We start from the raw sequence: 15,302 nt of genomic DNA, 5'->3' as shown, positions 1-15,302 counted from the left end.
TCAGGCCCCGTCATTCTGCCCTAGCTGCAAGCAGGGCGTTTATTGCTGTGTGGTGCTCAGCTGAAGAGCGTCTGGTAGGTCTCCATGTGCCCCTTGATGCTCTGGACGATCTGCGCCTCACTCTTGCTCCGGTTGTAGTAGTCCAGGAAGAGCCCGTCGGGGCTGAGCAGGTAGATGATCACCGTGTGGTCAACAATGTAGTCATCGTCCTCGTCCCTGGGCCCGGCGCTGTAGTACACACGATAGGCCCTGCCAGCCTCCCGCACGTGCTCCGGGTGGCCAGTCAGCCCCAGCAGGCGCGGGTGGAACTCCTTCACGTACTTGGCCACAGCGGCCACATTGTCCCGTTCGGGGTCCACCGTAATGAAGACCGGCTGCACCCGGGGCAGCTGTGGCTCCTGGTCCAGCAGCTGCACCACCTGGCTCATCTTCTCCAGCTCCTCGGGGCAGATGTCTGGACAGTGGGTGAAGCCGAAGTAGAGCAGCACCCACTGCCCCAAGAAATCGGCCTTGGAGCGGGGCTGCCCGGTGTGGTCCACCAGGTGGAAGTCCCCCTGGCCGATGGCCAGCTTCTTCAGCTCCTGGATGCGCTGCAGCTTCTGCTGCCGTTCCTTTTCGGAGCGGATGTAGAGCCACGCACCCAGGACTGCCCCCCCAAAGAGGCAGGTGATGAGCAGCCGAGTCCTCAGCTGTATCCGTGTGGCGGAGCCGCCGGTTGACGGGGGCCCCTGGGCGAACAGTCTCCTGGTGACCCTGTTCCAGGAGAGGGTCTGACCTGCCCACCTTTGCTGCTGAGTCCCTGCTGCTGCACCTGGGAACCACCTTGCAGGCTTGGTGTACCCGCTACTGCCAACTTCCCAGGCTTTTAAGCAGGGTGACGGCCAGACTGTTTTATTGGCTGTCGATTCAAACCACCTGGCGCAGCCGGCTGGAGGGCGTCTCTGGGCACGTTCCCGGAAAGCCCAGGATTTCCCCTGGAGGCTGAGCTGCTGGGCACCGCATGGGGCAAAGGGCCAGCGGCTCCGGAGCGGGAGGGTCTGAAACATCCTGGGCAAAGCTGAAAGGACGAAAAAGCCTCAAGTAACGAGTGTTTTGGGCTGGGCTCATCCGTAGCATTCTGCACTGCGGGAATTGTGGGCGGCCTGCGGGCCAGGCCCGGGGAGATCGTGGGAAGCCAGAACAGAGATGGGAGAAACAACCGACTTTAGACCCGCATGGCAGCAGAAGCCTGGTAACGCTGGAGCTCAGGCTAGAGGCTCCTGGACCATGGGGCGACCCTCACCTCCCTCAGCTCTGTGCGGATAGACCTGGCTCCAGCCTTCCAGCCACGCCCCTCCCACTGCAGCACTGGGCTCCCCCCAGCACTGCCGATGCCCCACAGCCCCCTGGTACGCCAGCCCCACACTCCCCCAGCTCTGCCGGTGCCTGCCCCCCACTCCCGAACCACAGCCCCCCCCCCCCGCTCTGCCGGTGCCCCCCACTCCCGACCCACAGCCCCCCGCTAGCCTAGCCCAGCCCAGCCCCCCCAGCTCTGCCGGTGCCCCCCACTCCCGACCCACAGCCCCCCCCTGCTCTGCCGGTGCCCCCCACTCCCGACCCACAGCCCCCCCCCCGCTCTGCCGGTGCCCCCCACTCCCGACCCACAGCCCCCCCCCCCGCTCCCGACCCACAGCCCCCCCCCCCGCTCTGCCGGTGCCCCCCACTCCCGACCCACAGCCCCCCCCCGCTCTGCCGGTGCCCCCCACTCCCGACCCGCAGCCCCCGGCCAGCCCAGCCCTGCCAGTGCCCCCCACTCCCGACCCACAGCCCCCCCCAGCTCTGCCGGTGCCCCCCACTCCCGACCCGCAGCCCCCGGCCAGCCCAGCCCAGCCAGTGCCCCCCACTCCCGAGCCGCAGCCCCCCGCTAGCCCAGCCCAGCCCCCCCAGCTCTGCCGGTGCCCCCCACTCCCGACCCGCAGCCCCCCGCTAGCCCAGCCCAGCCCCCCCAGCCCTGCCGGTGCCCCCCACTCCCGACCCGCAGCCCCCCGCCAGCCCAGCCAGTGCCCCCCACTCCCGACCCGCAGCCCCCCGCCAGCCCAGCCAGTGCCCCCCACTCCCGACCCGCAGCCCCCCGCCAGCCCTGCCGGTGCCCCCCACTCCCGACCCGCAGCCCCCCGCCAGCCCAGCCAGTGCCCCCCACTCCCGAGCCGCAGCCCCCCGCTAGCCCAGCCCAGCCCCCCCAGCTCTGCCGGTGCCCCCCACTCCCGACCCGCAGCCCGGCGCCGAGCTCCCCCCTCCCACCTGGCGGCAGCGCCGTGCTCTCTCTCCACCGGCAGATTCGCTCCGAGCGCGCGCCGGGGCGGGGCGCGCCCAAACCAGGAAGTGCCGTGGCGAATCCCCCAACGCCAACACGCGCACCCAGGGCCCCGCCCAACGCATGCGTGGTTGTACAGCCTCCTCTCCTCAGAGCGCGGGCACTTCTCAGAGGCGGGCTAACGCTGCGCCTGCGCTCTGGGCTCCGCGGCTCATGTGTAATACCCGCCTGCCGGCAGCAGGGGGCGCTGCCCGCACAGCGCTGGGCGCGCGCGGGGCTGCGAGGGCTCGACCCCTCCCCCGACAGAACCCTGTACTGGGGGTGTCCCCCTCCCCCCCCGGTGCTCCCCAATTCCCCCCTCCCCACACAGAACCCCCATCTAGGGGTGTCCCTCCCCCCGCAGAACCCGGATAGCTCAGTGCTTTGAGCAGTGGCCTGCTAAACCCAGGGTTGCGAGTTCAAACCTTGAGGGGGCCATTTAGGGATCTGGGGCAAAAACTGGGGATTGGTCCTGCTTCAAGCAGGGGGTTAGATTAGATGACCTCCTGAGGTCCCTTCCAACCCTGACCTTCTATGATTCTATGAACCCGCATCTGGGGGTGTCCCCTCCCTCCTGCAGAGCCCCCAGATTGGGGGTGCCCCCCTCCCCACAGAAAACCCCCATCTGGGGGTGTCCACCCTCCCCCCACAGAACCCCCCAATTGGTGCCCCCTTCCCGCACAGCACCCCCATCTGGGGGTGTCCCCCACACCCCCCTCCTGCAGAGCTCCCTGCTGGGCGTGTCTCCCATGCCCCTGCAGAGCCCCTCCCCAGCCAGGGGGCTTTGTTGGGCATGGGGGGCAATGCCCCCCCATGGCTCCCCCAAACTTGGGGGTGCCCGATCCAGCCCCAGCACGTGACCCCTAGTGGGAGGGCTGCATGCACGTCGAGAGACCTGGGGTGGGCCCTTGCCAGGAGTGGCCCGTTGAACACCCCAGTGCAGGCCGCCCGCGGTCGAGGAAGGTGTCGAATGGAGTCGCTTTGTCCCCACGGGGGGCGAGGGCAGAACAGCAGCTTGCGGCAGCCTGACGTGAGCGGCCTGCCTGAATCGTGGTGGCAAGGCAGACACCCGAGGGTGCCAGTGACAGGACGGGCGGGCTGGGTCGTTCTAGGCGGCAGCACCCCTAGAGCCAAGTGTCCGGCCCAGCCCAAACCATCTGGCTGCAGTGCAGCAGAGGGGGAGGGACAGGCTGTTACCACAAATGGCCCTTGGGGGTAGCAGAGCAAGACGCTTTATTGCCCAGTCGTTAATGGTGGCAGGGGCTGGCCGGGGGGGCTGAAGGGTGGTGGCGAGTTGCACTGTCCAGGAGTCAGAGGGTCCATGGGGGCAGCGGCTGGGGATCCCTCCCTTCAGGCGGAGCAGAGCAGTTCCTGGCTGCTCCCCAAGCCCTGCTCCTCTGACAGCTCCTCCAGTGTCCGGCTGCCCTGTGGCAGGACAACCTCTGCGACCTTGCAGCTGGGCAGGAAGGGCTCCGAGCCTGCCAGGACCAGCGCCCCCTGCAGGGTCTGTCTCTGATCGTTGCTGAGCTCCGGGGTGTCGTAGTGAATCCGGATCCAGGGTGAACCTACAGAGGTGGGGGGCAGGGGCTGAGACACTTGTCACCCCCTGCTGGGCGTGGGGAAGGACAGCACTGGGAGGGAGCGGGGCTCTTGGGGTGCATCTGCCGGGGCTGGGATGGGCAGCAAGGGCCTCGTTTCCTGGGCAGAGATGGGATCAAAACAGGACCCAAAGTAGAACCAACTGGTTCCTAACCCAAGGGAGGGGACGCAGGCGCGTCCCAGGTCTTCTTGGGGTCTCAGAAGTCATGGGCTGGTCGGGGCTCTCCAAGTGGGCACCCCTCCTCACGAGTCCCTACCACTCCCTCCACCTGCTCTAATCCCAGCCAGTTACCCCGTTTGCAGTTTGGTAGGGGGTAGTGCCAGGTGTCTCTCCCCTCCTCAAGCCAGTCTCCAGCCCAGGGGCCCTCAGTCCAGAAGTGCCACCTACTCCCAGGCAAAGGGAACCCAAGTGAGCCCCCAGGCTCTGGACTACTGAACTGGCATTGCCAGCTGCAGAATAACTGCCAGGCAAAGGGCACTTGGGCGCAGCTCGGGATGGGTGCCCCAGAGCAGGTCAGATACCATGGGAATGGGCAGCGGAATAAAACCCTAAGATAGACAGAAGTCCTGGCCGGACTCTGCCCCCTTGTCTGGCCCCAGCAGCAGACCCCAGGGCAGGGGGTGGTTGGAGAGCCCTGCATGCTGGCGCCCTGGGCGGGGCGCGCTTGGCTCTTACCTTTAGCCACGCGCTGCCCCACCGTCACCAGCAGCTCGGCCCCCACAAGGTGGTTGATGGGCTGCCCCTTCTGGGTGCGGCCGGCGCCCAGCTCATGCAGCACCAGGGCGATGGGCAGGGCCTCGACCCGCTGCACTGTGCCTGGGGAGAAGGGCGGAGACGGGCCAGCAGTTACTGAGGCACCAGACCAGCCTGCGAGCCGGGGTCACAGGGAGCACAGATGTGGGGATGGTGGCGGGAATCTGGGGACATGGAGGTGCTGCCTATCCCACTGGCCTGCCCTCCCCTCTTGCCCAAGGGTGTCCCTCTGGGCCCGGGCAGGGGGCACTAGCCTGGGCCCCTCTCCCCAGCACCGGCTCCCTTGGTTCCTATTGCGATGAGGGGCAGAGAGCAGCTCCCCCTGCAGGCTGGGGCTGCCCCACCCTCGTTGCCCGCCCCTGCTTACCGTCCTGGGCCGCGGGCAGCTCCTCCTGGGCCCGAGCCCGGCCGAGCACCTGGTAGCGCTGCTCCTCCGTTCCTGTGCACAGGGCCCGGGCCACGCCGGCCTCCACCCCCTGGGCCTGCAGCATGGCCTGGAACTTCCCCAGCGCCGAGCCATCCGCCAGCGTGGCTGCGATGCGGGCAGCGCCCTGCCCCACCGAGCCGGCCTCCCCGCACTGCCATAGCAGACTGCCCCCTGCGCAGGGAGAGAGGGGCTGGGGTCTCGCTCCTACCCACGGAGACCCCCCTCCCTCCCGCAGCCCCCTCCCGCCCCTCTGCCCCAAGGTGCTGCTCCTCGTCCCGTCGTCCCCGACACGCCCTGCCCCCAGGCTTGCCCACGGGCCCCGTTCCACCCAGCCACCTTGCTGTGACGGGGAGCCCAATGGCCATAGCCGCTCTCAGCTACTGGGCTCTGCCCCCCACTTCTCCTCACGGGTGCGGGGGGATATGACTGTAGCCTGGCCAGGGGCAGGAGGGGACAAAGGGCTGGCGCTAGGAGGTGGCCGCTTTGTGTGGAGGTTCACTCGAGCACCTCCACGTCGGCTCCTCACACGGCCCGCGCGTCTCACTGACCTGGCTCCGGCTGTGGGGGGGCCTCGGAGCCGCAGTCTGACCCAGATAAGAGCCGCACGGCCCTGGGTGTGGGGCATGGGGGGGGGGGGGCAGGGGCATGGGCCTGGGGCTGCTTGGGCCCCCCGCACTGCGGGCAGGTACAGGGTCTGCCAAGGCTCCCCACAATTGCCTGCCCGGCTCTTGTCATAGCTGGGCTGTGGCTCCAAGGGCCCCCCCCAGCTGGAGCCGGGTCGGGGAGAGCTGCGCTGGGGGAGAGCTGGGCAGGCAGCTGGGGGCAGGCAGGGGGCTGCTTTCACCCCCACCTTTTGGGAGGGCTCCGGCGTCCTTGCCCCGGCTGGGGTTGGGGTTAGTGGGGGCCAGCCTGCAGCCAGGGATTCTGGGTGGCTGGAGCCAGGGCTCGAGCTGCCCGCCCGCCTGGCCTTCGGGGGCTGGAGCTGCACTGCCTGCCGTGCTGGGGGACGCGCTCAGCTGCTTACCTGCCTGGGGATTCAGGGCTGAGGGGAGTGGGGAGTACTCGGGTGGCCCGGGGCTGGTGGGGGGGCTCTGGGCTCCGGTGGGGGAAGGAGGGTGGGAGGTATGGGGCCCCTGGGCAGATGGGGCGGTCCAGCTAAGAGCTAGCCTCCCAAAGCCCCCGGGTCACCTGCCGCCCATGTTCATGGCATTAACCCTCGGGCAGCTGTTGTCTCCCCCAGCACTGCAATTCCTGAGCTCCCCACACCTAGCGTGGTGACCAGCTGGTGCAGATCCGCCGGCCCCTGGCCCTCCAGGCATTGCAGGGCCTCCAGCACCTCCAGGGAGTGGCCCACGCGCTGCCCAAGAGGCCCATCCATCTTGCTGAGCATGGCCACCGTGCAGATCCCCAGCTGGCTGCCCACCGACACCTGCAGGGATGGGAGGGAGGGGCCGAGAGTGTTTGGGACAGCTGGGCCTGGGGACAGGAGCCTGGCATCTCCCCAGGGGACGGGGGGTAGCTCCCACCCTGCATCACCATCTCACGGGGGCTGCAGACCGTGTGGCTGGCTGATGGTGCCAGCATCCCCCCTTCCTGCCCTGCCCGGCCTGGCCTGGCCTCACCTTGCCGTCCTGCTGCACATGGCAGACTCGGCTCCCCGGGAAGAACAGACCTTTCTCTGGGGGTTGTCTTGGAGTGACGGACACGTCTCAGCTCCCTTTGTGCCAGAGCACAGGTCGCCCGCCCCTGTGGCACAGGCATGGGAACGGGGCACGGCTCCCGGTGTCAGGGACCTGCAGGAGGCCTCTAGCCCCATAGGGAGAGGGCCGGGGAGGCCAGTCAGCACAGGGATTGTGGGCGGACAGGAGGAGCCTGCAAGCAGAGTAGGGAGGAGGTCAGGCCACTCGGGGCTCCTGGGGTGGGTGGGGATGGCTGTGCCCCCTGTCCCAGGGTTGGCGGGTCTGGGTGTTCACCAGGCTCTGGGCCAGGGTCCGGGCGCTCTCCAGGCTGGTGTAGAGGGCAGCGCTGCCAAACTTCACGTCCAGCACCAGGGCCGAGACCTTCTCTGCTGCCTTCTTGCTCAGAATGGAAGCTGCAGAGTCAGGGGGAGCCGGTTCAGAGATGGGGAGGCCTGGGCACCTCCATTGCTGGGGCAGGGCGCTGCTGCCCCGGGGACTGCTGCCACGCCCTGCCTTGATTTCTGCTCTCTGGCTCCCACCGACCGTCTCCGCTCCTGCGAGTCCCCTGGCACCCTCCGCTGGCCGACCCGCTGCTGGGCAGTGACGCCATGCACGGCACAAGGGGTGAGCTCTTTGCTCTGAGCCAGCCCAAGGGGAAGGAGTTCACACCAGGGTTGGTGGGGGCTGGACTTTGGGGTGAGAGGTCAGCTCTCTTCTCTCTGAACGTGGGTCTCCCAGCCCAACGGGCAGCCTCCTGGGCCCCCCACAGTCCTCACCATTCCCAGTCCCCCCTGGATCTCAGACATCGCTGACTGGGTGAAGAGCGTTGGCTCCCACTGCGCCTTGCGGGCTCTGCCACCCCAAGGGGGCAGCCACAGTGTAGATTCCAGGGACGCCTGCCCCATCGGTGCCACCCCACTTTCCTCTGCCCCTTGCAAAGGCCCCGGGGGAGGCAGCCAGGCGTCAGGATGGGGGCAGTTGCTGTGGTACCTGTGATGAGGGGCAGGCTGTCGATGGTGGCCGTGACGTCCCGCAGGCCGTAGAGCACCTTGTCTGCTGGGACCAGATCCTCGCTTTGCCCCACAATGCAGCACCCCACACATTCCAGGATGCTCCTCATCTGCAGCAGTGGGGAGGGGCTGTCAGTGTGTGACCCCATGCACCCCCCAAAGCCAGGTGCGGCCAGTTACCCCAGCAGGGCCCTTTCTGGGCAACAGCCAAGTGCAAAGCAGCTGGCCTGTGCCAGGAGGTGGGCAGAGCCTGGATGCCCGCCCCTGGTGATGGGCAGAGGCACTGGGCGCAGGATGCCCAGCTGTCTGAGGGGCTCAGTGAGAAGCCTGGATGAGGGGAGCACCAAGGCACTGACTGGCTCTCCCCCGGCTCAGGTCTCCCCCTGCCTCCATCAGACACCCCTTTCATGGGCTGAGCCCCTATGGATGCTTGCTCTGTGCCCCCTCCCATTGTCCCAGAGGCACGGGGCACCGGATTGGGGGCAGCACAATACCAGGCAGGCCCTCGGGTCTCCCTCCCCTGGCACGGACTCAGCCCCTGCTGCGGCCCCTCACCTGCTCGGAGCTCTGAGAGATGTTGAACCCTGGCACGGACTCCAGCTTGTCCAGCGTGCCCCCGGTATGGCCCAGACCCCGGCCACTGATCATGGGCACCTGGCAGGGGAGGAAAAAGCCACAGGCCCTGGTGAGAGGCAGCCGGGCAGGAGAGATGGGGAGGGATGAGCCCCTTTCCTTGGTGCCAAAGGGAACGCACACCGGGCAGAGGCTCTGCCAGGGCACCCATCTCTGCTGGCAGTTGTACAATGGCAGACCCAGGCCAGCTGCAGGGCACCTGGGTGTACCCACTATCATGCTGCCAGCCCCACCTGCTGAGAGACACAGGCCTCTCCGGGTTCCCAGCACACCCATCTTCATCTCCACCCTTCTAGGCATGGCTATGGGGACCCGGGCAGGCGCGTGGGGTTGCCATGAACCCCTGGGCCCCACTCGGGCCTCTGCGCAGGGAGCAGAGGCTGCCGGGCCCTGGCACTCACCTTGCAGCCGCAGGCAGCCAGGGCCGGGGCCAGGGGCAGGCTGACCTTGTCTCCCACGCCCCCTGTGGAGTGTTTGTCAACCAGGAGCCTCTGCCAGCTGTCAGGCCACTCCAGGACCCTTCCCGACACCACCATCTCCCGGGTCAGAGTCAGCGTCTCGTCCGGATCCATGCCCCGCAGCCGGATGGCCATCAGCATGGCCCCTGGGGGACAGAGCCAGGGCTGAGTACCGGGGGTTGGAGGCAGAGCTCGGGGGGATGCACTGATGGGAACTGGGCAGGGTGTGATGGTCCAGGGTCGCACAGGTCTGGGAATGGGCAGGCTGGGGTGTGTTGTGGGGAGAGGAGGGGATGGGCGGGAGTCACAGCTCCTGGGGTGGGCTCTGCCGACCCTGTCCCCCCCCAGGGGAGCAATTAACTCCAGGCACTTTAGGGCCTCCTGTCCTGGGCAGAACCAGCCCATCGCTGCGTCGGGGCCAAAGCAGACGGGGCTCCCCTAGGATCCACGTCCAACTCAGTCTGGGAGCCCATTTCTCAGCTCAGAGCAGAGACCCCTGGTCCCCATCCTGCCAGGGACCTGCCTGCCCCCTGTGTCCCCTGTCCCCCCAAGACCTAATCCCCATCTCTCCAGGACCCACCTGCTCCCTGCATCCCCCACCCCCAGGACCTAACTCCTGTTCCCCATCCCTCCAAGGACCCGTGTGCCCCCTGGGTCCCCCATACCCTCAAGACCTTACCCCTGTCTCCCTCCCCTCTGGACTTGCCTGCCTGCTCTGTTCCTCATCCCCCCAGGACCTAATCCCCATCTCTCCAGAATCCACCTGCCCCCTGCATCCCCCACCCCCAGGACCTGCCTTCCCCCTGGGTCCTCCATCCCCCCAGGACCTAACTCCTGTTCCCCATCCCTCCAAGGACCCACGTGCCCCCTGGGTCCCCCATACCCTCAAGACCTTACCCCTGTCTCCCTCCCCTCTGGACTTGCCTGCCTGCTCTGTTCCTCATCCCCCCAGGACCTAATCCCCATCTCTCCAGGACCCACCTGCTCCCTGCATCCCCCACCCCCAGGACCTAACTCCTGTTCCCCATCCCTCCAAGGACCCGCGTGCCCCCTGGGTCCCCCATACCCTCAAGACCTTACCCCTGTCTCCCTCCCCTCTGGACTTGCCTGCCTGCTCTGTTCCTCATCCCCCCAGGACCTAATCCCCATCTCTCCAGAATCCACCTGCCCCCTGCATCCCCCACCCCCAGGACCTGCCTTCCCCCTGGGTCCTCCATCCCCCCAGGACCTAACCCCTGTTCCCCATCGCCCCCTGCCCCCCCTGCCCCCTGGGCTCCCCATCTCCCCAGGAAGTACCCCCCTGGGACCACCCCCCCGGGACCCTCGCGCCCGCCCCCGCCGAGGTCCCCGGGTCGGCTCTGGGGGTGCCCGGCCCATCTCACCCATCTGCCCCTCTTGGAGCCCCCCGCGGGTCACGGCCCGGACGAAGTGGCGAATCTCCTCATCCCGCAGCGTCTCCCCGTCCCGCTTCTTGCGGATCAGCGCCGGGAAGCTGCTGCCCGAGCCCGGGCCGGGCCGGTCCATGGGGCCGGGCGCTGCGGGGACAGGGCCGGGGCATGGGCGGCAGGCGGGGGCTGCGGAGGGCGCTGCCCGGTCCCGCGGGGCGCTCAGCGGAGAGACCCCAGGCGGGGACTCGGGTCCCGGCCGGGAGCCCGCTCGCTGGGACATGGGGCGAACACTGGCCCGGGGCCGGTCTCCAGGCGTCCCTGCCCCGGGGAAGCCGCTGGCTCTGCCCCGACCGCGCCCCTCTCCCGGGACCAATCCTGGCTGAAGGGCCCCGCTGCCCCGGGCCGTCCCGGGCCGGGAGAGGTGTGTTGGGAAACTCCCATGTGGCTCAGCCAATCGGGGCTTAGTTAGAGTCATCCCGGGGACACCCGGCCGGGGGGGAGTTGGACCTGCTGCTCCAGCCCCGAGATCAGCCGTCTGGGCGGGTTTAAGGTGACCCTAGCCCGGGGAACCCTCCCTGGGGTGAACCCCCAGGGCCCCCTGCAACCATGGTTCAAATCTCAGGGCACACAGAAGACCCAGGCCTCTCTCCCTCAGAGGAGCGGTTTGCCCTGATGCCCTGGGCCAGAGTTCCCCGGCAGCGCCAGGCACTGGGCCCTCTCCCCTCTCAGCTGGGGTGTGGGTGCTGTTCAGGGGGACAGGTGCCTGTGAAATCCCCCTTCATTAAATCCAGTTTCCTGGCTCTCTTCCCAGAGGATGCTGCCAAGCCAGGGAGCTGTCCTTGTTTGCGGGGCATGGGGACAGGTGGGCTGCCCAGTGTCTGAAGTCCAAGGGTATGTTAGAAGTAATTTTTTTCTCTCTCTCTGGGCTCCAGGCTGGTCAGGTGACCTAAATTGGCCTTGTGAGGCCCATTTGGGCAGCTCCTGCCCTCAATGGAGCCGAGGTATGCAAGGACAGTAATAGCTTAATGCCATCAGCCAGTGCGGACTGGGCCAGAAATCCACCCACCTAGGCTCTCTGTAATCAGCTGAGGACCTTCCATCTCTCTCCAGGTACTTATATGACCCAGCCATAGTTCTGAGCTCCTCACCCTTGTTACTGGATTTATGGCCCCAACTCTCCAGTGAGGGAGGGCAGTGCTGTGGTCCCCATGTTACAGAGGGGAACTGAGGCACTGGGAGACACAAGGGCATGGCCAGGGTCACACAAGGAGTCTGCGGGGACTCAGCTTAGATCTTCAGAGTCCCTGTTCAGTGCCTGCACAAGGAGACCACCCTTCCTGAGCTCTAGACACAGGGGCCCGTCGCACGGGGACGGGACCAGAGGGAGGACTCAGAGAAGACACAAATTGCGGGCTGGGGTTGCACAGAGTCGGCCAAGATTAAATCCAAGCCCAGCTCAGCGTGGCTTGTACTGGCTCGGCCGTGGGGAGGTGATGTGGGGAGGAAAGTAACAGTCTCAAGTTGCAGTGGGGGAGGTATAGGTTGGATATCAGGAAACACGATTTCACTAGGAGGGTGGTGAGGCACTGGAATGTGTTACCTAGGGAGGGGGTGGAATCTCCTTCCTTACAGGTGTTTAAGGTCAGGCTTGACCAAGCCCTGGCTGGGATGATTTAGTTGGGGATTGGTCCTGCTTTGAGCAGGGGGTTGGACTAGATGACCTCCTGAGGTCCCTTCCAACCCGGATACTCTATGATTTTATGACGTCCAGCTGAGCCGGGATCCTGTTGAGAGTGGCGGATGCTGTAACTTACCGCGAGTGTGGTTATTAGATGTGTGCATGTGGGTTTATTGTACCCAGCCATCAGGGCAGCATCTGCATGGTGGCTTTTGGGCTGGGCTGGCGTTGGCTTCGCTTTGCGTTTCCTTCAGTCACATTGCACACGCTCAGGGCCGGCCATCTGAGCAGCTGCTCTGCAGCAACCTGCAGTTGACCTCGGTGTCAAGCAGGAGTGAGCTCTGCCTGGGTGAGAGGGTGGAGCTGTCTCCATGGCAGCAACTGAAGCAAATCCTCTGTCTAGGCAAAGCCTTAGAGGTTGGCCAAGTGTCATGGGCTTCCTGTGGGCTTGGGTGGGTTGTCTGTTCGGCACCCATGGAGTCAGCCCGTTCGATTTCTGTGCTGTGCAGCTGCCAGTCAGGGATGTTCCACCCGGTCATCATCTCAGTTTGCCACCTGGAGCTCATTACGGCTCCTGGAGAACAAAGCGTTTGCTGCTCGGCGGGAGGGAGCTCCAGGGCCTGGAAGGGCTGGTCTGTGCGTTGCTGGGCAGCGGGACTCGGCCCAGTTCTGATTGGCAGCTGTTGTTGCTGGTGTTGATTGTCAAGGGGTGCTCCCCTTGCCGCTTGTCTGGCGCCCCCTCCTGGTCACTCTGGGGATTAGCTCTCAAGGTCGACGCCCCTTCCCGTGCTCGCATGCCGTCACACTGTCTCTCTCCCAGGTCTGCAGCAATTCTCTCATCTCAGGACCTGCAGCGTCCTCTTTGTGACTCCGCCCTCCATCCTGGTCATTCGCCAGTCCCCCCTTCTGGGGTGTATCAAAGTCTTTCCTTCAGCAGTCCTAGGTAGTCTTCCCATTCACTCCTCAGGTGCCACTCCCTCAGCAGCTGGCAGGGGAACCCGGGCTTGCCCTCTCTCCCGGTTTCAGTCCAGGGACCCTCAGGCCAGCAGTTCTGGGCTTCATTCTCCCAGCCCTCACTGCACCTCTCCTGGCCTGCTTCCTACAACTTCTGGTTTCCCTCCTTACTCTGGGTGAACTACTCCCAACCCTTCTCCCTCTTCACAGGGAGTGGCTGCCCTTTCCCAGCAGCTACCCCTGTTTGTTGCCAACTTCCTGGATTTATAGGCCCTGCCTAGTCCTGCCCAGCTGAACCTGCTTGCAATCCATTCCCACTCCCTGGCTCTTGCTCCAGGTGCAGCCAGTGAGGTTAATAGGCCTATCTGGCCACCTTACAAATTTCCAGTCCTGTGTGGTATGGACGCCCCATCACACTGACCCCTGAAGTGATCAGGGAGGATCTGTAGTTTTTGTAAAATATAATTCATCTGCCAAGCGTGCTTATAGAAATAATAATAGGAAGTAGGAGAATAGAAATAATTGGGTTGTAAGCTTTGCTATAGTAACCACGAAAGGGCAGGTACACTGCAAGTTGCACAAGTTAGAGGGAGTTTTGGTTTTTTTTGGAAGTTGGTAACTAACCAGTAAGACTGCAATAACGTATAGGAATTGTTAAGATGTTGGGGTAAGTTACCATAAATGCAGTATTGATAGCTGCAAGCATGCTATGGCTAAAATGTTGTAAAATATAACAGTATATATTGTTTGGGTATCTGTGTTCTAAATGTCAAATCTAATCTCAGCTAAGTAACATGGTGTTGGGATAAATATTAAATTGATCACCCTGACAGGAGGCGAGTGTTGACTCTGGACTGATCTTGAGAGAGCTGCCTTGGGTCAACCCATGATGGATAAGCTAATGTGCCCAGGCTTGTTGATTAGAGGTAGATTCAGCTCATGGTAATTAAAGCTGTGGCAAAAAACCTACGTTCTGCACCACGTATTCTGAAGTGATCGGAGCGGCTTGTGCACTGAAATTTTGAAGTGCACCCTGAGTTAATATTTGAATCATATTCTTTTTTGATTCTGCCTGGCTCTGCAATGCCCTGACATATTTTTCATTCTGTTATTTTTGAGATTTCACCTATTTAAATGGTTCACCCTCAAGTATGCTACTCTTATTTTATGTGGGCATTTTAGCCTTTTGCTGTAGTGAACTCCTTTATGTACACAAGATAAAAGGTCATTGTGAATGAATGCTTTGTATCTCCAAAACAACAGAGCTAATTTAGTAACCAGAAAGGGAGTGGGAATGCAAACAGGCTGTCACGTGTTTGTGAGCCAGCCTGTGACTCCCATGCACTTTCTTCAGTTCAGGGAAGTCAAAGGATTTAGTCCCTGATAAAAAGGCCTATAAAAGTTGTGGCACTCCCAACGGTGATGCAAGAGTGTGAGTACTAACCTCAGGGCAGATTGTTAAAAACCAGGGCACAAACCCTAAGTTGGTTGTTAATTTGAAACTGAGGGCATGGCTACACTTGCAGATGTAGAGCGCTTTGAGTTAAACCAGCCCTTGGAGAGCGCAGTAGGGAAAGCGCTGCAGTGTGTCCACACTGTCAGATTCAAGTGCACTGGTGTGGCCACATTAGCAGCTCTTGCAATGCCACAGAGCGCAGTGCATTGTGGTAGCTATCCCAGCATGCAAGTGGCTGCAACGTGCTTTTCAAATGGAGGTGGGGGGGGGAATGTGACAGGGAGTGTGTTGTGTGTATGTGGGGGGAGAGAGAGTGGGTTTTTGGGGGGCTGAGAGCATGTCAGCATGCTGTCTTGTAAGTTCAAACAGCAGCAGACCCCCCCTCCCACCCGACTTTCTCTCACACACTCACAGCAGCAACATATCACGCTAATGGTTGCTTTGTCCCGGAGCAGATAAGCAGCCGGCTGTCCGAAACGGAGCTTTGAAAGGGCATATCCCCATTCCTACAGCTGAGTTCAAAACAATGACAAGGGTGGCCACTTGACTTCAGGGGATTAGGGGACTTTTCCGGAGGCCAATCACAGTGCAGTAATGCAGCACCTTGTTCACACTGACGCCGGGGTGTTTCAGCTGAGGCGCACCCAGCATTATGCTTCTTGTGGAGGTGGATTACCAGGAGTGCTCTAGCAGCAGAGTCCCGATGCTCTAAGTGCCTTGCCAGTGTGAACGGGTAGTGAGTTAGGGTGCCTGGAGCTGCTTTAATGTGCTCTAACTTGCAAGTGTAGCCAAGCCCTGAGATTTTCACCAACCAACTGCTCCAAGTGCCAACTTTGCAGGCACTTTATCAGCTTTAACACAAAATCACAGACCGACCTCTTGGACACACTTGTCTGTCTTGTCACCCAGGTGAGTGAATCTCTGTGATCACCCC

At 63.5% G+C, this 15,302-nt stretch overlaps 2 protein-coding genes across 2 annotated transcripts; both read right to left on the bottom strand.

Moving 5' to 3' along the window:
- Positions 1-9: 9 nt before the first annotated feature.
- On the bottom strand, positions 10-2,420 carry SCO2 (synthesis of cytochrome C oxidase 2). Its single transcript, XM_073328988.1, has 2 exons — positions 2,281-2,420; positions 10-1,057 (listed from the first exon to the last, which is right to left on the bottom strand). The coding sequence occupies exon 2, from the start codon at positions 1,044-1,046 to the stop codon at positions 57-59; it is 990 nt and encodes a 329-aa protein (XP_073185089.1). The 5' UTR covers positions 1,047-1,057; positions 2,281-2,420; the 3' UTR covers positions 10-56.
- A 1,127-nt stretch (positions 2,421-3,547) lies between these two features.
- On the bottom strand, positions 3,548-10,696 carry TYMP (thymidine phosphorylase). The gene is made up of 9 exons (XM_073328985.1): positions 10,275-10,696; positions 8,836-9,038; positions 8,357-8,455; positions 7,782-7,911; positions 7,086-7,204; positions 6,379-6,541; positions 5,053-5,283; positions 4,608-4,748; positions 3,548-3,897 (listed from the first exon to the last, which is right to left on the bottom strand). The coding sequence occupies exons 1-9, from the start codon at positions 10,558-10,560 to the stop codon at positions 3,683-3,685; spliced, it is 1,587 nt and encodes a 528-aa protein (XP_073185086.1). The 5' UTR covers positions 10,561-10,696; the 3' UTR covers positions 3,548-3,682.
- Between the last annotated feature and the right edge of the window lie 4,606 nt (positions 10,697-15,302).

Source organism: Lepidochelys kempii, chromosome 1 (genome assembly GCF_965140265.1).
Source record: "Lepidochelys kempii isolate rLepKem1 chromosome 1, rLepKem1.hap2, whole genome shotgun sequence".
Classification (NCBI taxonomy): Eukaryota; Metazoa; Chordata; order Testudines; family Cheloniidae; genus Lepidochelys; species Lepidochelys kempii.
The sequence above is the reverse complement of the archived record's forward strand: the minus strand, read 5'-3'. Positions and strand labels throughout refer to the sequence as shown.